This window comes from Mirounga leonina, unplaced genomic scaffold, assembly GCF_011800145.1.
Source record: "Mirounga leonina isolate KUSES-001 unplaced genomic scaffold, KU_Mleo_1.0 Mir_165, whole genome shotgun sequence".
NCBI classification, from domain to species: domain Eukaryota; kingdom Metazoa; phylum Chordata; class Mammalia; order Carnivora; family Phocidae; genus Mirounga; species Mirounga leonina.
In genome coordinates, this window is record NW_023270415.1 from 7,170,441 (window position 1) to 7,196,411 (window position 25,971).

The 25,971-nt window shown below is 36.4% G+C and overlaps 1 protein-coding gene across 1 annotated transcript in view; it reads right to left on the bottom strand.

Annotated features, from left to right (window-relative positions):
* Nucleotides 1–370: 370 nt before the first annotated feature.
* The window catches only part of TCEA1 (transcription elongation factor A1), a 47,881-nt gene continuing 22,280 nt past the window's right edge, over nt 371–25,971 (bottom strand). Inside the window, exons 4-10 of the mRNA XM_035011155.1 lie at nt 19,934–20,021; nt 16,764–16,909; nt 15,282–15,338; nt 14,135–14,289; nt 10,948–11,094; nt 3,693–3,764; nt 371–1,965 (exon numbers count right to left, since the gene is read on the bottom strand). Coding sequence (XP_034867046.1) covers nt 1,957–1,965; nt 3,693–3,764; nt 10,948–11,094; nt 14,135–14,289; nt 15,282–15,338; nt 16,764–16,909; nt 19,934–20,021 — 674 coding nt within the window. The 3' untranslated portion in view covers nt 371–1,956. The remainder of the gene's footprint in view (nt 1,966–3,692; nt 3,765–10,947; nt 11,095–14,134; nt 14,290–15,281; nt 15,339–16,763; nt 16,910–19,933; nt 20,022–25,971) is intronic.

Below are 25,971 nucleotides of genomic sequence, written 5' to 3' on the forward strand. Positions count from 1 at the left end.
GAGAAAAACATGTTCCATACTACTGCTCAATACTAGTCTTTACTTAAAACTAGGCAGGCATCACCTAATTAAAACTATCCTTTAAAAAAACACCTTAGTAGTTGGGGACATCTGGGTGGCTCAGTCGGTTAAGTGTCCGACTGGTCATGATCTGTCACGGGATCGAGCCCTGCTTTGGGCTCTGCACTCAGCATGGAGGCTGCTTGGGATTCTCTCTCTCTCTCCCCCTCACACCTCTCCCTGCTCGCACACGCATGCACACACACTCTAAGATAAATAAATAAATTAAAAACCACCTTAGTAGTGGGAGAGACTTTTGAAACAAAAGGTAGAGCGGGTGTCAGTATCTAAATAAAATGACAAAATGTGATACATGTTTAATAACAAGAAACTTTATTGAATTACAAATTTAAAAATGGATCACTTAATTTAAAAGTGGGACTATTTTAGTTTTATTCTTCCAAAACTCATTCTTCCAAAAATGCACTTTATTTTTCAAGTGATAAAGGTTAATCTGTGAAATGACAAAGTAGAGACAGGATGGTACCAGTGGGCCAATGCTCATATATAAGGTCATAACATGGACCTTTAATGTTGCTTTCTATATTACATCAAATTGATTTGCATTAAAAAAAATGGGAAAAGGGAGCAAAGGGGAGTGCAAAACGTGTACTGAAGTCTTCCTATAGGAGTCTGATAGAATACAGATTTAGCATAATAAAATGTGGCTTTTGTAAAAGTGGCCTTTAAGATGTGCTAGAGCAAGTGTACCCTAAGGAACCCATGTGAAAATCATTTTTCTTATTCCTAACAAAACAAATGGTACACATGTAAAAAAATTTAATTATAAGATTTGTATTATAAAACCAATTGCATTATAGCCCATATATTTTGCTGAACAACCTCATTCATTGTGTAACAGAAAAAGAGCAAATTTGATTCAGGACAAAAATATGTTCTATCAACCTCCATATGGAAAGACCACAGCTTTAATGATTTATATAGTCCTTAAACTTAATCCTTGGTCAGCAAAGATCTCCAAATCAAAATCAAGTCATAACTGTTTATAGTAACTATACTGTACTAAAATGCTAATATTTTCTTCCCAGGTATGTCTTCCTATGAGGGGAAAAATGGTCAGAAGCTTTCATTCTTTGCCTATGCTGGGATTTATGAAAAACCTACTAAACTACAACAGTGTTCTGCAAAACTAAAATACACTACAGAGTCAAACGGGTAAATAAACAACAAAACCAAACTGATTTCAACAAAGTCATGTTTCCAAAAGTAAAATCTATTAAGAACAAGTCATAAACACGTACAAGAAATTACAAGAAATGATTATCACGATTAGTTACAAATGCAAAATAATATCTAATTATCCCAGACTTGTGAACATAATAATTAAGATCAATCTCATAGGCTAGTTCAAATATTATGTACAATTTAGATAAGTTGCTCAAGTAGTATCTGAATACACACCACATGTGATAAACTTATATTACCTCTTCTCCTCTTTTACTATTTGCAGGTATGTGCCAATATGGGGGGAAAAATGTAATTTCCATTTATATATTAACTGAGAAGAATAGTATTTCTACTGTGTATGTTTGGACTCTAAAAAAGTTAAGGTACATTTTTCTTTTAAAAGAAAAAAAAGGTAAAAATAAATTGCCAAAAGTTTAACTGATAAAAGTTTAATACCAACTTACTACAAAAATGAAAAAAAAGTTTTGAAACAGATACCATATAATTATTATGTGGTCTCCCTACTGATCTGAAACTACAGAAGGCATTTAAGGAAGGAATGCTATGTCAAAAACCAAGACTAACCCAAGGGATGTATGTTAACTTTAAAAATCTGATTTGCAGGAAAACTAGATGCTTGGCCTAGTTTTAAAGCTAATTACAAAATCCATTTTTTAATGGTCCAGACACTTTGCCATTTCTTCCAACTCAACAGAACTGTCAAAAAAAAAAAAGAAGTATTTCGTGAGACCTTTAAATACATACAGTGGGGTGTATCCCACCCCCATTTAACACAGTATACACCTTATACTGCTAAAGAAAGAGGCATTTTTGAAAAAGATGCTGTATTTCTCAGACATGAACAGACACCTATCCTAAGTGACTTTTCCAATTTGGAATCAGTAGGAATATATAACTGAAGAAATAGTATAAAATATTTTATTAACTACCCCTCTTCTTAATGTTTTTAGGTTAAAAAAATGAATTCCAAACTTGAACTTCTAGAGTAACCCATCCTTAGGCATCAGCTTTCTACATTAAATTGAACTTTCTTAAATCCAAGAAGTACTGTCAGAACTATGCTGCAAACTGCCTGTATTAAAAACAAACTGCAATATGCCCAATAATATAGAAATCATCATCAACATCATCATCATCCATTATGCAAAATAAATCTAAGAGCTAGCTGGAAAAGCCAGACTTGCTCAAGAGGACCGAAAATAAATAATTAAAAAATGAATGTTCCTCTCTTAACCAATGTAAAAAACTACCAACTCAGGATAGGAGACTCTGTTTCAAATCATGATGACACTCTCAATACCAGTAACCTTCCCAGCTCAGAACTAAGTCCTTTGTGTATAATAAAATGGGTACTGGTCTCAACCCCTAAAATAATGTCTAGGGCCAAAGTCCTATACCATATTTGCGTAGAATATTCCCCCATTGTCTAGCTTTTAATTCACTTCTGATTTTCAGAAAATGCTTTAACTTGGGTGAGTAATTCAAAATAAGCATTAAAGGGCTAAAGCTAAGTATAGCTTAAAAAAAAAAGAAGAAGAAGAATCACACAAGCTTCACAAAAACCAATAAATGTAACCAGCATTTTTGGAATACCAACAATTATCAGGCACTTTTTAAATATATTATCTGTACTCTTCACCACCGCCTGTGTTGTAGATATTATTTACATGTAATATGTGAGAAAATCACAGTTCACTAATGACAAGCAGCAGAGTTCAAAGACTATTTGGCTCTAAAGACTATATTCCTACTACGTGAGCCTCCCCAACCACACACCCCTAGCAGCCCCATCTATGGTAACAATAAAAATGGTCTCAGAAGTGATGTGTAATTCTTCTCCCAAGCTTAAATTATATTTCTGTGGCTCACAAAAATACTCAAGAAGGGATCATTTAAGTAACATACACTTGCCTGTGTGGGGCTCATTCAGAGTATAGAGGTGATATGAAGGCTCAGTGAAAAGCCTACCAAACCATGACAGTACTCATCTGTTAATTCCTAAAATAAACACTAAAACCATCCTGCTGGATTTCAACAAGGTAAAGTAATCTTTCCAGAATCAAACTCTATGAAGACAAGTAATACCCAAAATCTATGAAGACAGATTTTCTGGAAGTACAAGAGTCAAAGCAATTAAATGAGTATAGTATATATAGGACTATGATACAGTAATTGCAGTTAAGATTCAATCCTGTTACTCCTGCACCAAAACAATATGAAAATAGGAAAATTAAGTTAACATTCTTAATTTCTAATAGAGCACAATATATTATATTCCTTTACAAATGGTTCGTCATGGACTTCTGTAGTACTGGACAGAATGAGCAGATGTATATATTTAGATACCACGGTAGCCTTATGAAAAGACGTGAAGAAATCTTTTATAAATGGGTAAAATATGAATATAAGAAAAAGTCATATACCTTCCATCGATTTCCACATTCATTGCAGACAACAAATGTTGTCATCGGTTCATCAGCACTACGGGTTTGTACCTGCAGCAAAATAAAGTGAAAAATACTACTTTTTACAATACTATAAAAAGTCTGACCTAAATAAGAACATTCTACATTAAGATATACAGTAACCACAGCGGTACCACAATAAAATGTATAAGAGCCTGAAACAAGTTCAAATAAGCTAAGTAATGTCAAAAGGATACATATTTCAAAACTTCCTTTTTCTAAGTCATTCCTTATCTTTTCATGTTTAATTTATTCCAGATAAGTGGGAAAACCATCTAAAGTCACACATACTTTTTATAAATGGCTAATAAATATTAAAAAATTTCATCATAAGAAGCATAAGAAATGTTAATTAAAAGATACGTCAATTTTCTCTTATAAATTAGCAGAGATGTAAAAATTATGAATTTCATTCTGAAAAATACTGTCACAACCTTTCTAAACTTTAGGCAGCAACAAGGTAAGAGCCTCAAACATCCATTCTCTCTGACCTAGGAACCTCACACCTGATCTATTCTAACATGGTAATTAGAAACAAAAATAAAGACCTGTGTACAGATCAACATCACTGATCATTAGGGAAATGCAAACCACAAGGAATTATCACCTCACACCTGTTAGAATGGCTATTATCAAAAAGACAAGAACAAATATTGCTGAGGATGTGGAGAAAAGGGAACTCCTGTGTACACTGTTGGTGGGAATGTAAACTGGTATATCCATTATGGAAAACAGGATGGCAGATCCTCAAAAAATTAAAAATTAAACTACCACACAGGGTAGTTTTATGGTAGAGCATGCAACTCTTGATCCCGGGGTCATGAGTTTGAGCCCCACACTGCGGGGTAGACTTTACTTTAAAAAAAAAAAAAATCGTAGAGCCAGCATAAAAAATAAAATAAAATCAACTACCTTATGATCCAGCAATCCCATTCTGCATATATATCTGAAGGAAATGAAATCAATACCTCAAAAAGTTATCTACACACCCGTGTTGACTGCATTATTCACGATAGCCAAGATATGAAAACAATCTAAATGTCCTTCAGCTGAAGAATGGATAAAGAAAAGTGATATATATACACAATGGAACATTATTCAGCCATAAAAAAGAAGGAAATCCTACTATTTGAGACAACACGGATGGACCTGGAAGGAATGCTAAATAAAATATGCCAGAGAATGACAAATACTATATGGTATCACTTATATGTGGCATCTTAATAAATAAAATAAATAAATAAATGTGGATTTCATAGAAACAGAGAACAGATGGTAGTTGCAGGGGCTGGGAGAAGGGGGAAATGGAGAGATGAAGGTCAAAGGATATAAACTTTCAAGTATAAAAACAGTAATTTCTGAGGATCTAAAATACAGCACAGTGACTAAAGAGTAGATCTTAAGCATTCTCACCACAAAAAAAAAAAAAAGTTAACTCTGAGATAATGGATATGTTAATTATCTTGATCTTGGTAATCATTCCACAATGTATATATACATCAAATCATCTCACTGTACACTTTAAAAACATTCAATTATATGTCAATTATTCCTCATAAAGTTGGGTGTGGGAGATCTGTGTACAGGGATGTTTGAAGTGTAATTTTATAATAGTGCAAACACTGGAAACAACTTAAATATCCAACAGGGAAATAATGAAATAAGAGCATACCCATCTGATGGAATATTATACAGCTATTAAGATGTTTACAAAGGTTTTGGGTTGTTGTTTTTTTTTAATAATTAAAGGAAAATACCTACATTATAGTAGCTAAGTGAAAAGAAGTAAAGTTCTGCCTTGAACAATGTGGAGGTTAAGAGCACCAACTCCTCATGCAGTTGAATATCCACATCTAACTCCCCCAAAACGCAACTGCTAATAGTCTACTGTTAACTACAAGCCTTACCAACAACACAAACTGTCGATTAATATATATTTTGTATGTTATACCTACCATATACTGAATTCTTTTTTTTTTTTAAGATTTTATTTATTTGAGAGAGAATGAGAGAGAGAGCACATGAGAGGGGGGAGAGTCAGAGGGAGAAGCAGACTCCCTGCTAAGCAGGGAGCCCGATGCGGGACTCGATCCTGGGACTCCAGGATCATGACCTGAGCTGAAGGCAGTCACCCAACCAACTGAGCCACCCAGGCACCCCATATACTGAATTCTTAAAGCAAGCTACAGAAAAGAAAACGTGATTAATAAAATCATAAGGAAAATACATTTACAGTATTGGACATGTATTTGTTGAAAAAAATTTGTGCGTTAAGTGGACTCATGCAGTTCAAACCCATGTTGTTCAAGGGTCAACTGTACATAAAATGGTTTACAGGGGTGTATGAGTGGCTCAGTCAGTTAAGTGTCTGCCTTCAGCTCAGGTCATGATCTCAGGGTCCTGGGATTGAGCCCTACACTGGGCTCCCTGCTCAGCAGGGAGTCTGCTTCTCCCTCTCACTCTGCCTCACCCCACTGCTCATGCTCTCTCTCTCTAATAAATAAAATCATTAAAAAAATGGTTTAGGGCGCCTGGGTGGCTCAGTCGTTAAGCGTCTGCCTTCGGCTCAGGTCATGATCCCAGGGTCCTGGGATCGAGTCCCAAATCGGGCTCCCTGCTCAGCAGGAAGCCTGCTTCTCCCTCTCCCACTCCCCCTGCTTGTGTTCCTGCTCTCGCTCTCTCTCTGTCAAATAAATAAAATAAAAAAAAAAAAAAATCTAAAAAAATGGTTTACATTATTTAGCTACAACTAAACTAGAAAAACTTCACAAAATACTGCAGGCACCAAAATACTGACCACTGTTCTTTCTAAATGCAGATTAATGGATGATTTTAAATTTTTTGTTCATATTTTTCTGCATTTTCCAATTTTTCTATAAATAGGTCCTTTACATTGCTTTAAAACAGCTAACGTAGGGGTGCCTCAGTGGCTCAGTTGGTTAAGCATCTGACTCGATTTTGGCTTGGATTATGGGATCTGGGCGTGGAGCCTGCTTAAGATTCTCTCTCTCTCCCCTTCCCTCTGCTTCTCACCAACCCTCTCTTTAAAAATAAAAAATAAAAATTAAAAAAAAAAAGAAAAAAAAAGGTCACTCAACCCAGAAATGCAACTCCTGAGAAAATACCCAAAAGAATGGAAAGCAGGGTCTCAAAGAGGTTATTTGTACACAGAAGTTCATAGCAGCATTATTCATAATAGCCCAAAAGGTGGAAGCAACCCAGTGTCCATCAACAGATGAATAGATAAAAAGAATGTGGTATATACGTACAGTGATTATTCAGCCTTAAAAAGGAAGGCAATTCTGGGGTCGCCTGGGTGGCTCAGTTGGTTAAGCGACTACCTTCGGCTCAGGTCATGATTTCAGGGCCCTGGGATCGAGACCCGCATCGGGCTCCCTGCTCGGCAGGAAGCCTGCTTCTTCCTCTCCCACTCCCCCCTTCTTGTGTTCCCCCTCTCGTGGTCTCTCTCTGTCAGTTAAATAAATAAATAAAATCTTAAAAAAAAAAAAAAAAAGGAAGGAAATTCTGATATATGCTATAATATGGATGATCATTTATGAACATTACATGGTTTTAATTTGTATTTCCCTGATGATTAGTGATGTTGATCTGTACACATTTCTTTGTGTTTGTAATTACTAACTTAGAATAAATCATGGGCGCCTGGGTGGCTCAGTTGGTTAAGCGACTGCCTTCGGCTCAGGTCATGATCCTGAACTCCCGGGATCGAGTCCCGCATCGGGCTCCCTGCTCGGCAGGGAGTCTGCTTCTCCCTCTGACCCTCCTCCCTCTCATGCTCTCTGTCTCTCATTCTCTCTGTCTCAAATAAATGAGTGAAATCTTGAAAAAAAAAGAACAGATCAGGTATCAGAAATAAGCCAGGGACAAAAAAAGGACAAATACTGTTATATGGTACCATTTATCCCTTTGACTACCTAGAGTAGTCAAATTCAGAGACTGGTGGATGCCAGGAGCTAGAGAAATGTAGTTACTATCTAATGGGTATAGGGTTTCAGTCTTGCAAGAGAAAAAGAATCCTGGAGATTGACACAATATTATGAATGTACTACTACTCAATTGTATACTTAAACATGGTGAAGGTGGTAAATTTTAGGTTATGTGTATTTTGCCACAACTAAAAATTTTAAAACAAAAGAGAACTCAGGAAAAAATAATAATAAATAAGCTAATATGATTTTTTAAAACTTTATCAACATAAGATAATAGACTTCCAAAGTTCTCAAAAAAAATAAAGTTGTAAGTTATTTTTAGGTTTAAGTTACGGGGGAGATGAGAAGATGGGGGAAGGCAAAACCTGAATACCAACAATATTGCATTCTGAATAAGGTCTATTTAAATTTAGTGTGGGGTGATGAAATCCAGTATATTACTGCCTCAAAGGTGAGAAGCACACAATATTTGTCAACTATCAACATGATTTTTAACTCAAAAGCCCAAAGGGAGAAAAAGAAGAGGCATTCTCAAAAGAATAGCATTCTGCTTATTTAAGGCCTTCAGATAAAAATGGTTTGAAAAATCCTTCTGAAATATTCTCATGTATTTATACCTAGATACTTGCTAACTAGGGCCCTAAAAGTACATAGATAGGAGGAACTTTTGCCCTCTGGGAAAAATGTTCATCTCCTGGTAGGTACATCTTAACCAAGAGTCAAACTTCAGTCTTTTATATCTGTTATTTTGCCAACTTTGGAAATTTTCTATCTATTGACAGAATTGATTCTAAGAAAATCATACTGACTTCCTCTTTAGACTAGATTCTTTCTATTTTTTTTTTTTTTTTTTTTTGAAGCAGGCTTCCCGCTGAGCAGGGAGCCCGATGTGGGACTCGATGCCAGGACCCTGGGATCATGACCTGAGCCGAAGGCAGACGCTTAACGACTGAGCCACCCAGGCACCCTAGGTTCTTTCTATTAAAAGAAACTATTTTATTCTAGCTGATTATGTAAATATATCACTTCTTCGTATGTTTTTTTTTTTTTTAATTTATTTATTTAGAGAGAGCATGCACGCGCACAAGGGGAGAGGGGTAGAGGGATAGGGAGAGAGAACCTCAACTAGACTCCACACTGAGCGCGAGCTCGACATGGGGCTTGATCCCAGGACCCTGAGATCATGATGGGAGTGAAAGCGAGTCGGACACTCAACCAACTGAGCCACCTAGGCGCCCTGACTTCAAATGTTTTAAAGAAGCTTTGGCAGGCGCCTGGGTGGCTCAGTTGGTTAAGCGCCTGCCTTCGGTGCAGGTCATGATCCTGGAGTCCCAGGATCAAGTCCTGCATCAGGCTCCCTGCTCAGCAAGGAGTCTGCTTCTTCCTCTGACCCTCCCCCCCTCATGCTCTATCATTCTCTCAATAAATAAAAACCTTTAAAAAAAATAAAATAAAGATGCTTTGGCTTTAAATACCTTTCTATTTATACTTAATACTTCCTACTATGCAGCATTTTCAGGACAGAATTTTTATTGTTGAGACTTTTCTGCCTAATCGAAAGAAAACAGAGCAATCCAAACTCAGAAATTTCTGAAGCCACTTTCATATGTTAATATATTTTAGTGACTATTGGTAGTAATAGTTCCATAAAACAAAATACTGAAATATCAGATCTATAACTATGATTAAATGAAAGACTTCAAAAAGAGGACTTTGGATTGGTTAAATAGAGCATATCTGAAAATGGGAGTGTTATGTACCTTTAAAAACTAAAAGAGGCAGAAGTTTATATAATGTGCTACCACATGTGTTTAGGAAATGGGGAAACAGGGGCGCCTGGCTGGCTCCGTCAGAAGAGCATGGAATTCTTGATTTCGGGGTTTTAAGTTTGAACCCCATGTTGGGTGTAGAGATTACTAAAAATATATAAAAAAACAAATGTAAAAAAAGGGAAAACAAAAATATATTCATATTTGCATGTATATGCATAAAACACGTAGAAAGCCACACAACAAATAACCTGGTTTACCTCCAGGGAGGTGGGACCAAGTTGCTACAGGTAAAAGTGGGAGGGGAATTTTCCACTCACAATCTTTTGTACCTTTTGAATTTTTAACCTTGAGAATGACACCTTCTAAAACTTAAAAAAAAAAAAAAGGTTCCTTTGTACAACTTATATACAATTTAGTAATACTACTTTCTTAACTGCCTAATTTTCTATCAGAAAATTCAATTCCCTAAATCCATTACCCTAAAACATTAACTGTAAGTTGTTCTTTAAGGAGAAAATTTTGAGTTTAGTAGATTACAGACACAGCACAAAAATACCTACTTGACAAATGAAATTAATGACAGTGATAAACCATTTTCACATATGTGGCTCTTTTCAGCTTTCTTTTTGTCCAAGAACAAAAAGGAAGGTTAGTCGCATCATATGTGAAAAGTCATCAATACATTGCAGAAAAGGATATCAGTATCTGGAAAGCAATTAAGCAAAAAGTACCTACACCCAAGTGAGGAAGAGTAAAGAACTTTCCTTAAATTATATGATCCTGCCAAATAAAAAGAATTATAACCTGTTTATATACTAACCAATAATCAACTGCTCAACTCTTAGAATGTGGCCATTTCATTAAATCCTACAATGATTTTTATAAATTTTATTTAATTGATACAGCTTTCACAGTAACAACTTCCATGAAAGTATAAATATATCAACTTATTTTCAATTAACTGGAATGTGTTAGTATTAAGAAAGCATTATCAAAGTACTGGTAATTATCTTTACCACTGGTTTTGAAACAGGAATTGCAAGCATTCTACTTAATGTAGTTAGTTTTAATTGGATTATAATTGACATACAATATTATATTAGTTTCAGGTGTACTACATAGTGATTTGGTATTTTATACATTACAAAATGATTATCTTTATAGGTTTAGTTACCCTCTGTCACTATACAAAGTTACTACATTACTGACTATATTTTCTATGTTGTATATTACATCCTTGTGACTTATAACTGGCAAGTCTGTACCTCTTAATCCCCCTCATTTATTTCATGCATCCCCCTACCCCTCTTCTCCAACAACCACAACCACCACCAGGTTTGTGCTCTGTATCGGAGTCATTTTTTTTCTTTTTAGATTCTACATATAAGTGAGATCATATGGTATTTGTCTTTCTCTGACTTACTTGACTTACTAGCACAATACCCTCAAGCATCCTTACGTGAAAATAAGAATCTATAAATAATCACCAACCTGTGTGTAAGTACAATTCTTCTTTTTACATTTGCCACATGTGAATAAGTCAGTCTGGGTTCCACCTGTCTTGGCCATCTGATGCTCTCTGATGGCTTCTTTGGTCAAGTTTTTCCGCATCTCTTTGAGTTCATCACTAGCCATTTCCTGTCAGGGAGGTGGCAATACCACTCAGTTATAGGCATTTTCTATATATATCCTGAATGTTTTTTTTATGTTCTATAAGCTCAATAAACCAACTTTTAAAGTTTTAAAAGTGAAAAATTTTTCCTCAAAGAACTCAGAGTTTGCTTTCTTTTAAAATTTCATCAAATACTTGTAAGTTTCTATGTGAAAATTAGATTTAATTACCTCTTAAAGGTTATTAAACAATGTAATAATACTGTAGCAATGAGCACCTCTAGTATCCAGATTGTTGTCTATACCATTGCCCTCCTGAAAAAGGAACCAGGCATCTTTGGAGGAATATCTGGTTTCCATTTTGAATCAAGAAATGCAGAGGATTTGGGGTGCCTGGGTGGCTCAGTCAGTTGAGCATCCAACTCTTGATTTTGGCTCAGGTCATGATCTCAGGGCTGTAAAATCCAGCCCATTAACTCTGCTCAATGCAGAGTCAGCTTAGGATTCTCTCTCTCCTTCTCCCTCTGCCCACCCCCGCGCCCCTGCTCACACTCTTAAAGAAAAAAAAAAGAAAAGAAAAGAAATGTACAGGATAAGCCAAGGTCATCCTCTTGTGCCAGAGAAGCATGGAAGCTACCAAAGACTTTTTTGTTGGTTGAGTCATATGGACGAGGGGCTACCATGAAGGAGCTCCCATTAGCCAAAGATAGGACAATTTCTTCAGCTATCAAAATAAATTACTGTAAAGAACCAATCCCCACTGGATAGATGAAAATGTCACAAGTCCTGGGGCGCCTGGGTGACTCAGTTGTTAAGTGTCTGCCTTCGGCTCAGGTCATGATCCCAGGGTCTTGGGATCGAGCCCCGCATAGGGCTCCCTGCTCGGTGGGAAGCCTGCTTCTCCCTCTCCCACTCCCCCTGCTTGTGTTCCCTCTCTGTGTCTCTCTCTTTAAAAAAAAAAAAAAAAGTCACAAGTCCATGATACTGAAAAAGGAGAGCACAAGCATGCAAAAAAAGCAACAAAGTCCCCCCTGGCAGTTACTAGGGCACCAACTCCTCATTCTGCTGTTAACTAAAGGGAAAGAGTTTCAGACAACAGACAACATTTACCTGCCTTTCCTATCCAAACCAAAGGGGTCACCAAGTGCCTGAGTTTACAAAGGAAAATGCTTCTTTATTAAAGAATCTAGCTAATAAATGTCAAAGGAAGGACAGAACTTTATAAATCACTATTTTGCAACTCCTAATAATTTAACCAATTCAGGTAAGGAAATCAGTGGATGAATGAATACATTAGATGAAAGGTCAAAGGAGAACTTTACAATGGAGGAATCAGACTGTTAATATCCAAACCCACTGATCAATCTCAGCATGCTAACAGTAAAGCAACAAGACATTATGTGTCTCCTAATTCAATACGAAGTAAAAAGCACCAATTACAAGTATTTATGTGGGGAAACACAGTTGAATTTGTATGTAATCGAGCCTATAGAACTAGCTTCCAGTTCACAGACAAGAGAGGGGACAGAAAAGTTAAATAACATCCTGAGGAAAAAAGAGACAATTCATACTGTGGGATACAGAAGAAATAAATTGGTTTCTTCAACAGGTCAGTGTCATGAAAAAAAAAAAAGGGGTCAGGGGCAGGAAAGAGACTGCAAGGGATTTAAATATATATATATACAAAATCTTTAGAAACTTAACTAAAGGTAATGTGCAGACTTGGATCCTAATACAAAGAAATGTAAAATCAGGAAAATATGAATATATAAATTAGGAATTGCTTTTAGCTTTGTTGGATGTAGTGATGACAATGTAGTTATGTAAGAAAACTATTTTTTAAAATCATCAAATTTTTAAAGATATCGCTCTTAGGTTTATAAAGGTAAAAAGAGGGGTGCCTGGGTGGCTCAGATGGTTAAGTGTCTGCCTTTGGCTCAGGTCATGATCCCAGGGTCGTGGGATCAAGCCCCACGTCAGGCTCTCTGCTCAGCAGGGATTCTGCTTCTCCCTCTCCCTCCCCCTCCCGCTCCCCCTGCTTGTACTCTCTCAGGCTCTGTCAAATAAATAAATAAAATCTTTTTTAAAAAAGATGATAGCTTATAGAAAAAAGGTAAAAAGATATAATGTCTGCAATTTGTCTGAAAACAATTCAGGGGAAAAGAAGGAAAAAGAAAAAAGAAAAAAGGGATAGACTGAAAAGGGTCACAATTTTTTTTTTTAAGATTTTATTTATTTGGAGAGAGAGAGAGCATGAGTTGGGGAGGGGGGTAAAGGGAGAGAGAAGCAGACTCCCCACAGAGCAGGGAGCCCAACGTGGGGCTCAACCCCAGGACCCTGGGATCATGACCTGAGCTAAAGGCAGACGCTTAACCGACTGAGCCACCCAGGTGCCCCAAGGGTGACAAATTCTTGAAACTACCTGAAGCTTGGGTGATAGATATATAGGAGTTCATTACACTATGGTCTCTAATTTAAAGTTTTAGGTTATTTTAATGAGGTTTTAAAAAAGTGAATGTTAAAAATATAATCATTTTTATTTAGCTATATAGAAAGACAAATAGACTCTCTTGGATGTGTAATATAATAATGAGACTGCAGACTGAACAGCTGTGTCTATAAATAGCAAGCTCTGAATTTCATTTTCTCCATCATTCCCTAAAAATTAAGGAATAGTCAGTAAGATGTGACCAATTTTATGGGGTTTAACCATGAAAAGAACTTGCAATTATATATTCATATATTTATATATTTATATATTCATATATTTATATATTCAAATCTTCAATTCCACATGAATCCAAAATAAGTAAAACAATTTCATTTTTAGACAATGATTTAAGGCAATCAACCAAAGATTATGGTATAGTTGTGGAAGAGACAAAGTATTGACACCAACAGATTCAATCACGTTAAATCTAATATATTATACATATAAATATATCAGAATAGCTAATAATGATTTATTATAAATGTAGTACTTATACAGTACTTCATGATTTACACAGACTTTTGACTTGACATCATATAATCACATCATGAAAACATAATATTCACATATACTCACCTCTGCTGTCATTCTAGCGAATAAGTCAGGAGGAATATTTCCACACAGTACATTTTTCCTTAAATTTGGATTCTTAGCATCTTTAAGATTTGATATTCTACTTCGTACTCTATTTTTGTATTTCATGTCTGTATTCCTTATTTCTTGATATATAGGTACTAGGCCATTAAGGAAAATAAGTTAAAATACAGAGTATTTTTTTTCCCATTTCACCAAAATAAGAATTCCTGAAGTTTCTAAGCAGTTCTCCAAAATGGTCTCCAATTTAGATTAAGCTAACAAGGCAGTGTGTCTACCTCATTTCTTGATCTGTAACTGGCAAGTAACAGTAATCCTACTTTTACACTATGAATGAGCAATGCTTTCTTAATGTTTAATGCCAGTAGCACACAAATTAAAGACGTTTCAAAAAGTAACTTAGGTACTCCGTCTGAGTGAGAAAACTTGTGAAAAGAAGACTGCATTTATATAAACTTTCACTTGCCCAAATCTGAATTCTACAAAGGATCCCAAAAGGCTTGATGACTACACAGTTCCTTTGGGCGCCCTCTGGGAAGAAACCATTCATGGTGGCCCAAAGGTTCATTTCCTCCCCCAGCTCAGCAAGAAGCTAGTTTAGCAGTTTCTTTTCTCAAGAGAAAAAAAACTTCAGGCGAGCCTGAAGAGCAGCACACTTTTTTCCAACAAGGCCATTTCCAAAACTAGGAGAGTTCCATGGTCACGTGGTCACCCAGATGTGCACGACACCTCTTCCGAAGCCCCTTCCATGGTGCCCAGGACAAACACACTTCCCTCCTGGGTAATGAACTCAGGGGACCCCGCATGCTTTGCTGAGATTCCCCCAAACGTGAAACCCTACTTCACATGTATAGTGTGTGTGTGTCTTCCATGTTCTTTTGCACAAGTTCAATTGAGATGCCACATTCTCAATATGCAAGGAAGAAATATAAAAATACTATCAACACGTTTTACTTTTGAATAACAAGAAAACAAGAACAAAATGATATAGATGGCCCTATCCTTTTCTTGCAAAATAATACAATGAAGATAGAAACTGAAAAATGAAACTCCAAATTCTATACAGGAGAAAGAAAAATATAATCTAGCAGATTATTTAAACAATCATGAATATACACACAAAGGATATCTTCCTCAATTTGAGATCCTAATTCTTCCTCATCAGCTCCAATAGCGACGTAGTCATCTAAATACAGGCACAAAGAATTGTCAAAAATAAGTGATTATGACATATTGAAAAAAAAATTTCAATACAGAGTAAATTAAACTGTATTTCTATTTCAACCCCACTGCCCTAATAGTCCTTTTTATTTAGTTTCATTAGAATCTGTTCTCTTTCCTACCCACTAGACTCCTCCTCTGGATTCACCTAATGTCCACAGTGGTTCTGCATTGACGACTCCTTATCCCTCAGGAGTGGGGAAGTAATTGATCTAGCAGGAAATTCCTCATTTCACAACTCCATAAATTCTGGTTGCTCCAGCAGAGAGTAGAGAAAGTTATAGAAAGAACTGTCTTGTCTCCTGTGACTCAGGCTTCAATGCAAAGAAACCATTCATTTCATCTGCCAATCACATATACGGACACACTCACAAGACTCCTATGCAAATATTCAAATAGATAGAAGGAAATAAAAAGAAACTAGGAAGAAAAAGAAAAAATATATAAAGAAACAGTAAGGGAATCAAAATAGAAAGGGCAGAGTAAAGAGAAAAATAGGTCATACTAACTATGGTTCAGTATAATAGAAAAGGAGTGAATTTGTATAAGATGATAAATATTCCTGTATCTGATACTTTAAGAACAACCAAATCAGATTAAGGTTCCCATGTATATACATAAATCAAGATCTCTTTTCCACTTAAAAAAAGTAAAAACTGGAATTATGAATATAAAACAAATACTATTTGTCATACTAACATTTAACAACAGGACCCAAATACATTACCATTAACGCTCAATCTGGGGAGCAGTCATTACAGTTGACCCTTGAACGACACAGGGGTTAAGGATGCCAACTCCCTGTGCAGTCAAAAATCCACATTTAACCTTTGACTCCCAAAAAACTTTAACTAGTAATAGCCTACTTTTGACCAAAAGCCTTACCAATAACATAAACAATTAACACATATTTTATATGTTCCATATACTATACATTGTATTCTTAGAGTAAGCTAAAGAAAAAATGTTATTAAGAAAATCATAAGAGAAAGCAGATTTACATTATTGTACTGTTTTTGTTGAAAAAAAATCTACATTATAAGTAAACCCAAGCAGTTTAAACTCATTATTCAAGGGTCAACTTGGATTAAAGTGGGGGAAAAAAAGATTTGTGAAAAGCCTTTAAGTTACTCTGAATCAAGGGGAAAACATCCATATATTAGAAGGAATCTCCTTCTTGGAACTATACAGTAGTGAGCAGAGGCCCCAGCATGCCTAGTGCTCTCTGCCATCAGTAACCCCTATTTGCCACAACGTCTTCCTGAACTAAGCAGTGCAAGCAGTTATCACCGGGATGCCGCTGGTGAAACAGAATCATGGAGGTGGACATGGCGGCGGCAGTGGTGAGGAACAAAGGACTTGGCAATGAAACAGGGTACACTAAACTTACCTCCCGTTCGGAGAGCTGCGGCAAGCATCTCCCTACACTTTAACCGTACAGAATCAGAAGTGCTTGGTGCCCGAGGAAAAGATGAAACATAAGTATCTCGAGCATTTGTCTCATCCTTTCTGCTGCTTACGTTGCCACTGGAACTACTAAAATACACATACACACACACACACACCAAAAAGAAAACAGGAAAAGTTCTCTTAAAGTTACATCATTACTATCACTCTCTAAAAACAAAAATTTTTGGACTAAATAAATGGGATCATGTTCAGTGACTCTTAAATGAAAAAAGAAATTGCATGCATATAGATTTTTAAAAAGTTAAAATTTTAGGAAATCTGAGACACATTTCATGTTTTTTTAACCAATTAAACACCTTGATTATCCTTTTAAACATTAAATAATATTTTTGATAAATACAATACACATCACAGCTCAATACAATAAATGAAAACAAGGATCTTGGTTATGAGAAGGGCGAGGAGATGATACCAGAGAATATGACAACTCTCAACCAAGACCAGAGGGGGAAAAACAGTGTTTGAAAAACCTTGTTCCAATTAGACAACCAATGACGTTTATATTTAAAACACTCCCTTCTGGATAAAAAACATGTGTAGTGAGAAATGAGTTCTAAGAATATGAAAATGTCTAATTCCTCCCTAGAAACATCAACTCAACCAGGACAGCTTAACAGTTTTCCAGTCAACCTAATCATTTCAATTGCTTCTAACTTCTTAGAGTCTCACCAAAATATTTTCTGCAGGGTTTCAATTAATGTTTATCACATTGAAGATATCTGCCACAAACCTTTCCAAAGACACCATTCACCCTCCACGGAGTAACTTGCTGAACTGCTCCAAGGAGATACCTCCTCCTCTCCCTCCACATAACCCACTATCAAACTGCACAAAAAGATCCCCAAGGACAGAACAGTCCTTCTGTTTACCTTCTACTTTAATCACCTGCTTCCTGAAGCCTTGTCTTCTTCAGAGAGAGAGTGTAACTGTGCGTGTGTATGGATAGATACCAACCACTTTGTCAGACTTCATATGTGATAATTCTATGCATTTGTCAATAGGCTCGCTCCCTAAACTTCAATTACATAAAACAGATAAAAATATACTAGGAACTTCTTCCTACTCCAGTATCTACTTAAAATATCTGCCTATACTTTTATATTTTATATTCAAGGCACAAAGTCAGCGACTTTGAATATAACACAACTGAAAGCATTTGTTAAAAATGTCATAAACTGGGGCACCTGGGTGGCTCAGTCGTTAAGCGTCTGCCTTTGCCTCAGGTCATGGTCCCAGGGTCCTGGGATCGAGCCCCGCATCGGGCTCCCTGCTCAGCTCCCTGCTTCTCCGAGACTCTCCCTCTCCCCCTGCTTGTGTTCCCTCTCTCACTGTGTCTCTGTCAAATAAATAAATAAAATCTTTAAAAAAAAAAAAGTCATAAATTATAGCCTATACTTTTCAAAAATATTATGGTCGTGACAGATTGAAGAATTACTCCAGATTAAAGGAAACCAGAGATGATAGCTAAACGCAGTATGTGATCCTGGATGGTATTATGGAAAAATCTTTTTCCTCTGCAATAAAATACTCTATTGGAAAAACTGCTAACATATGAATAAGCCCTACAGATTAGGAAAAAAGTACTGTATTAATCCTAACTTCTGGACATTGGTATCCGTATTGTGCTTAGATGTGAGAAAGCGTCCTTGCTCTCAGAAAATACACACTGATGTATTTACGGATATAAAGGACTCTCATTTGGTTCACAATAAAATTATTCATGTGTCTGAGTATGTACACACACATATATATACGCATATACACACATAGTGGCAACTGGGAGTTCTCTGTTCTGTTCTTATAATTTTCTAAAAGTCTAAAACTATCTCAGAAGAGTTAGAAAACACTGAATACATTTTATTAACAACTGATGTTTACCCTTTCTTTAGCTTACCTCTTTTATCATCAAGTTTAGTTAGTTCTAATGCGTAAGACAATAGTGTATGGGATATTAATTACTGTTACTGAACCAATGAGGGGTACATTATCACTTTGGGGAAAATACTAAGAAATAAATGAAGTTAAAATAGGTAGCCTAAAACTTGAGTGCATTATCACATCATTATCACATCAGAATCACTTAAAAAGCTCGTTAAAACCTATTTAGGGGCCCCACCATCATAATTCCTGATTCAGTAGTTCGAGGGTGGAGCCCAAGAATTTGCTTTTGCTAGCAAGTTGCCAGGTTCTCTGCTCTTAAAGGGACCACACTTTGAGAACTATTGCTCTACATCAGAGTCAAGTGTTAAAATACAAGCTTCCCAAGAACAGAGGAACTGTATTTAACCTACTAGGCATGTCACCTACCACATCAACATGCTGGATATTACACAGTTCACTCATTATACGTGACAGGAAAGAATAAATGCAAAGGCCTCACGAAAGCTGAGGAACAATTTGAACCCTTCATTACTGAACTTCACATTTTAAGTTCTTATGAAAGATAGCTAAATTGAGAAGGAAAAAATTTGCATAAAAAGGGAAACAGATACAGGGCCAAAAAAAAAAAAATCTAAAAAAGAAACGTGGTAAATAAGGGAAGTAACCACTTGAATCCTTAATCAGTATCTTCCTTATCAATTCTATTAGTGCTATCCCAGGGATTCCATTCAATTAAGCTTGTTGAATACAGTGTAAGTAATTTCTCCTTATTTATGTAGTGTCTTCTAAGTCTCTTTTAAATTTCCACGAAAATCCTGTAAGAAACCTTAGAATAGGGCGCCTGGGTGGCTCAGTTGGTTAAGCGACTGCCTTCGGCTCAGGTCATGATCCTGGAGTCCCTGGATCGAGTCCCGCATCGGGCTCCCTGCTCAGTGGGGAGTCTGCTTCTCCCTCTGACCCTCCCCCCTCTCATGTGCTCTCTCTCATTCTCTCTCTCTCAAATAAATAAATAAAATCTTTAAAAAAAAAAAAAAAAGAAACCTTAGAATATTCTATTGGGCTATATACATTTACTAATTCTGTCTGGTTAGAAAATAGAAAAAGGAGTACAGATAGGAGATAGGAGACCATAAATAAGACCATGGAGGAAGTGACAGTCAAATACAACTATGACTTCCAACAGAAATGAATTTCCATAAAGTGACATACCTTTCTTCTCTTGCTTCAGGGCTATTCTGTGATGTAATTGCAGTATCTTTTTTCTTTTCTTCAGGGTCTTTATCTGTTGATGGTCCATCTGAAAATTATGAAATCCCTCAGTTGTTAGCATTTGTTAAAAAAATTACAAAATGGAACTACTGCATGTTATCAGGCTATTGATGCAACAACAAAAAAACAAAAATCCTAAATTTTCAACAGTAAATGAAGTTTATATAATCTATCCTATTAGCATATGTACTTGGGTATTTTTCACAATGCATGCTTAGCATTCCCAAATAAACTCCCTCATTTAGTGGGAAGCACAAAGTCGTACGCCAGTGAGAAGCTAAAATGGCGAAAAATATGTTTAAAAATACAATCTTTAGGGGCGCCTGGGTGGCTCAGTTGGTTATGCGACTGCCTTCGGCTCAGGTCATGATCCTGGAGTCCTGGGATCGAGTCCCACATTGGGCTCCCTGCTCAGCAGGGAGTCTGCTTCTCCCTCTGACCCTCTCATGCTCTCTCTATCTCATTCTCTCTCAAATAAATAATAAATAAAATCTTTAAAAAATAAAAATCTTTAAAAAAATAATAAATAAATGAAACGGAGAAAAATCTATAGAACAAAGGAAAGAATGCGGAAATAATATCAGTACTGTCATTTTAAAAATGAAAGTGCAAAGCATATATATTATTTTAACAATTTTTCACGAAGTCAAAAAAAAATTTAAGGTAGTATTCAAAATGTATATAAATATTTCAGGGATAGTAAACAAAGAACATTTTCATAGAAAAGACTTCAGGATTAGTAAGGCCTAACACCTCCTCTATCTTAAATAATCTGTAAAGTAATATAGAGTGCACAAGCTTAAATTTAAGAGGTAAGGAGGTGTAAAATAGATTGGTCCAATGCAATTGTTTAACAATGAAAAGAAACATACGTGTTTAAATCAACCAGAACAGCCTTCTGAAGCCGGGTTCAGAAAATGTTTGGATCTACTGCACAAATTATCCCACTTATCTATATTTTGATCCTTACATAAGTAATAAGAGCTACATAAATACTTTACTTCTCCATATCCCTCTGTATAGCATATAAAAGAACGTATATATATTTGACTGTTCATCAGGACCACCTAGGTAATTTTAAGCACATCCTTATGCTCAAGCTCCTATTCTGATCCATTCAATCCAAATCTCTGTCAGTGAAGCATGAGCATCAGAATCTTTAAAAGTTCCCCAGATGACTCTAATATGCTAATCTGGATGAGGCTAACTGATAGAGAATGGTCTAAATCACAATTCTAGAACTCATCTTGTAAATGTTAGGGTTACCAAATCCAAAATACAATTCAAGTCCCCTATGATAATGTGTTAAGTCTTCACATACTAATTTTATTGCCCCCTTTTATTCTCTACAATTCATTTGGAAGGCCCCAAAGCATAAAGATGGTAGAAAACAAAGATTAATAATGACATTAAAGAATATAACAAGGACTAGGAAATACTCCAAAATTAAGAGGGTAGAAAGCATGTGAAAGGTGATCTAACAATGCAATACTATCTAACCAGGATCCAACGCATCATACGGATCCCACATACTGCTCTAGCAGTGTGAACTGGTGCAATCCTTTGAGGAAGCAGAGCAGTAAGAGGCGTAAACAGCCTTAAAAGCATTCCTACTATATGAACATAGTGTCATGGGCAATACAGCAGACCCACAGAGAAGTGATCCAGCTCTGGACTGAGACTATCTGCAGATCACACTCCATAACCAATCCAACTGTGCACAAGATGCTTAATTTCTCAGTGTCTCCATTCGCATTAGAAAATGGGAAATATAGGGCGCCTGGGTGGCTCAGTTGATTAAGCGACTGCCTTCGGCTCAGGTCATGATCCTGGAGTCCCTGGATCGAGTCCCATATCGGGCTTCCTGCTCGGCAGGGAGTCTGCTTCTCCCTCTGACCCTCCCCTCTCTCACGTGCTCTCTCTCATTCTCTCTCTCTCAAATAAATAAATAAAATCTTTAAAAAAAAAAAAAAGAAAGAAAATGGGAAATATAATGACACCTAGCACACTGGGCTCCTGGGAGGGTTAAATACATTCATATGTTAAGTATTCAAAACTATGCTCCAGTGTAGCAGTAGTAGTAAATCTGGAAATCTAGCTAATAATCTAAAGAAAAATCTTTAGGCAGAGAGATAGTCATCAAGATATTCTTTATAATAGCTACAAAGTTAAGAAAAAACACATCTAACAGGTAAGTGATTAAATTATGGCATAATCACCCAGTGGATTATTCTGAAGCCAATAAAAGTGAGTTAATGATGATATAAAAATACAAAAATTTTTTCATTAAAAAAGGCAATATAAGTAAATATACATACAGCATTAAAAAGAATTACAGTTGAAACAAAATCCATACACAAAGAAAAAAAGACAAGAAATGCAACAAGATATTAACTGATAGTTGTATTTGAAGAAAGACTTAAGAATTATTTCTTTTCCTCTTCGAATTCTCCATATTTAATGAACATGGAAACCTGTCAATATTAAAAAAAAGTTTTTAAAGAACTTATAATGAGATCAGATACCTCCAGTAAGTATAAAAGAGTACTTCTTTAAATTTAAGATTAAATAAACATAACTACAATGTCCGACAAAATGTAAACCATCTTTCCAGAAATAAAAACACATATATATATGGTTCTCAGTCAACTTTTTAATTTTTTTAATTAACATATAATGTATTATTTGTTTCAGGGGTACAGGTCTGTGATTCATCAGTCTTACACAAGTCACAGTGCTCACCACAGTACATACCCTCCCCAATGTCCATCACCCAGTCATGCCATGCCTCCCACCCCTCTCCCCACCAGCAACCCTCAGTTTGTTTCTTGAGATTAAGAGTCTCTTATGGTTTCTCTCGCCCTCTGGTTTCCTCGTTTCATTTTTCCCTCCCTTCCCCTATGATCCTGTCTTGTTTCTCAAATTCCTCATATCAGTGAGATCATATGATACTTGTCTTTCTCTGACTTATTTCGCATAGCATAATACCCTCTAGTTCCATCCACATCATTGCAAATGGCAAGAATTGATCTTTTTGATGGCTGCATTATATTCCATTATATATATATATTCAACACATTCTACATTCATCTGTTGATGGACATCTAGGCTCTTTCCATAGTTTGGCTATTGTGGACATTACTGTTATAAACATTAGGATGCATGTGCCCAATCGGATCACTACATTTGTATCCTTCAGGTAAATACCCAGTAGTGGAATTGCTGGGTCATTTTCAACTTTTTGAGGAATCTCCATACTGTATTCCAGAGTAGCTGCACCAGCGTGCATTCCCACCAACAGTGTAGGAGGGTTCCCCTTTCTCCGAATCCTCACCAACATCCCTCGTTTCATGACTTGTAAATTTTAGCCATTCTGACTAGTATCTCATTGAGGTTTTGATTTTTATTTCCCTGATGCCAAGTGATGTTGAGCACTTTTTCATGTGTCTGTTGGCCATATGGATGTCTTCTTTGCAGAAATGTCTGTTTATGTCTTCTGCCCATTTCTTGATTGGATTCTTTGTTCTTTGGGTGTTGAGTTTGGTAAGATCTTTATAGATTTTGGATACTAGCTCTTTATCTGATATGTCATTTGCAAATATCTTCTCCCATTCTGTCAGTTGTCTTTTGGTTTTGTTGACTGTTTCCTTTGCTGAGCAAAAGGTTTTTATCTTGATGAAGTCCCAAAACTTCATTTTTGCCCTTGCTTTGCCTCCCTTTGGCAATGTGTCTAGGAAGAAGTTGGTGTGGCTGAGGTCGAAGAGGTTGCTGCCTGTGTTCTCAAGACTTTTGATGGATTCCTGTCTCACAATGAGATCTTCCATCCACTTTGAGTCTATTTTTGTGTGTGGTGTAAGGAAATGGTCCGGTTTCATTCTTCTGCATGTGGCTGTCCAATTTTCCCAACACCATTTGTTAAAGAGACTGTCTTTTTTCCACTGGACATTCTTTCCTGCCTTGTCGAAGATTAGCTGACCATAGAGTTGAGGGTCCATTTCTGGGCTCTCTATTCTGTTACATTGATTGATGTGTCTGTTTCTGTGCCATTACCATACTGTCTTCATGATTAATTACGGTTTTGTAACAGAGCTTGAAGTCCGGAATTGTGATGCCACCAGCTTTGCTTTTCTTTTTCAACATTCCTCTGGCTATTCGGGGTCTTTTCTGGTTCCATACAAATTTTAGGATTATTTGTTCCATTTCTTTGAAAAAAGTGGATGGTATTTTGATGGGGATTGCATTGAATGTGTAGATCGCTCTAGGTAGCATGGACATCTTCACAATATTTGTTCTTCCAATCCATGAGCATGGAACGTTTTTCCATTTCTTTGTGTCTTCCTCAATTTCTTTCATGAGTATTTTATAGTTTTCTGAGTACAGAACCTTTGTCTCTTTGGTTAGATTTATTCCTAGGTATCTTATGGTTCTGGGTGCAATTGTAAATGGGATCGACTCCTTAATTTCTCTTTCTTCTGTCTTGTTGTTGGTGTATAGGAATGCCACTGACTTCTGTGCATTGATTTTATATCCTGCCACTTTACTGAATTCCTGTATGAGTTCTAGCAGTTTTGGGGTGGAGTCTTTTGGGTTTTCCACATAAAGTATCATATCATCTGCAAAGAGTGAGAGTTTGACTTCTTCTTTGCCAATTTGGATGCCTTTGATTTCTTTTTGTTGTCTGATTCCTGTGGCTAGGACTTCCAATACTGTTGAAGAGCAGTGGTGCTAGTGGACATCCCTGCCGCGTTCCTGATCTTAGGGGGAAAGCTCTCAGCTTTTCCCCATTGAGAATAATATTTGCTGTAGGTTTTTCATAGATGGCTTTTATGATATTGAGGTATGTACCCTCTATCCCTATACTCTGAAGAGTTTTGATCAAGAAAGGATGCTGTACTTTGTCAAAAGCTTTTTCTGCATCTATTGAGAGGATCATATGATTCTTGTTCTTTCTTTTGTTAATGTATTGTATCACATTGATTGATTTTAGGATTATTTGTTCCATTTCTTTGAAAAAAGCAGATGGTATTTTGATGGGGATTGCATTAAATGTGTAGACTGCTCTAGGGAGCATTGACATTTTCACAATATTTGTTCTTCCAATCCAAGAGCATGGAACGTTTTTCCATTTCTTTGTCTTCCTCAATTTCTTTCAGGAGTATTCTATAATTTTCGGAGTACAGATCCTTTGCTTCCTTGGTTAGATTTATTCCTAGGTATCTTACGGTTTTGGGTACAACTGTAAATGGGATTGACTCCTTAATTTCTCTTTCTTCTGTCTTGTTGTTGGTGTATAGAAATGCAACTGATTTCTGTGCATTGATTTTATATCCGGCCACTTTACTGAATTCCTGCATGAGTTCTAGCAGTTTTGGGGTGGAGTCTTTTGGGTTTTCCACATAAAATATCATATCATTGGCAAAAAGTGAGAGTTTAACTTCTTCTTTGCTGATTCGGATGCATTTTATTTCTTTTTGTTGTCTTATTGCTGAGGCTAGGACTTCTAGTACTATGTTGAGCAGCAGTGGTGACAGTGGACGTGCCTGTCATGTTCCTGACCTTAGGGGAAAAGCTCTCAGTTTTTCCCCATTGACTATGATATTTGCTGTGGGTTTTTCATAAATGGCTTTTATGATATTGAGGTATGTATTCTCTATCCCTACACTCTGAAACATTTTAATCAAGAAAGGATGCTGTACTTTCTCAAATGCTTTTTTCTGCATCTATTGAGAGGATCATATGATTCTTGTTCTTTCTTTTACTAATGTATTGTATCATATTGATTTGCAGATGGTGAACCAATCTTGCAGGCCAGGGATAAATCCCACTTGGTCGTGGTGAATAATCCTTTTAATGTACTGTTGGATCCTATTGGCTAGGATTTTGGTGAGAATTTTTGCATCCATGTTCATCAGGGATATTGATCTTTTGGTTCTTTTTGATGCGGTCTTTGTCTCATTTGGGAACCAAGGTAATGCTGG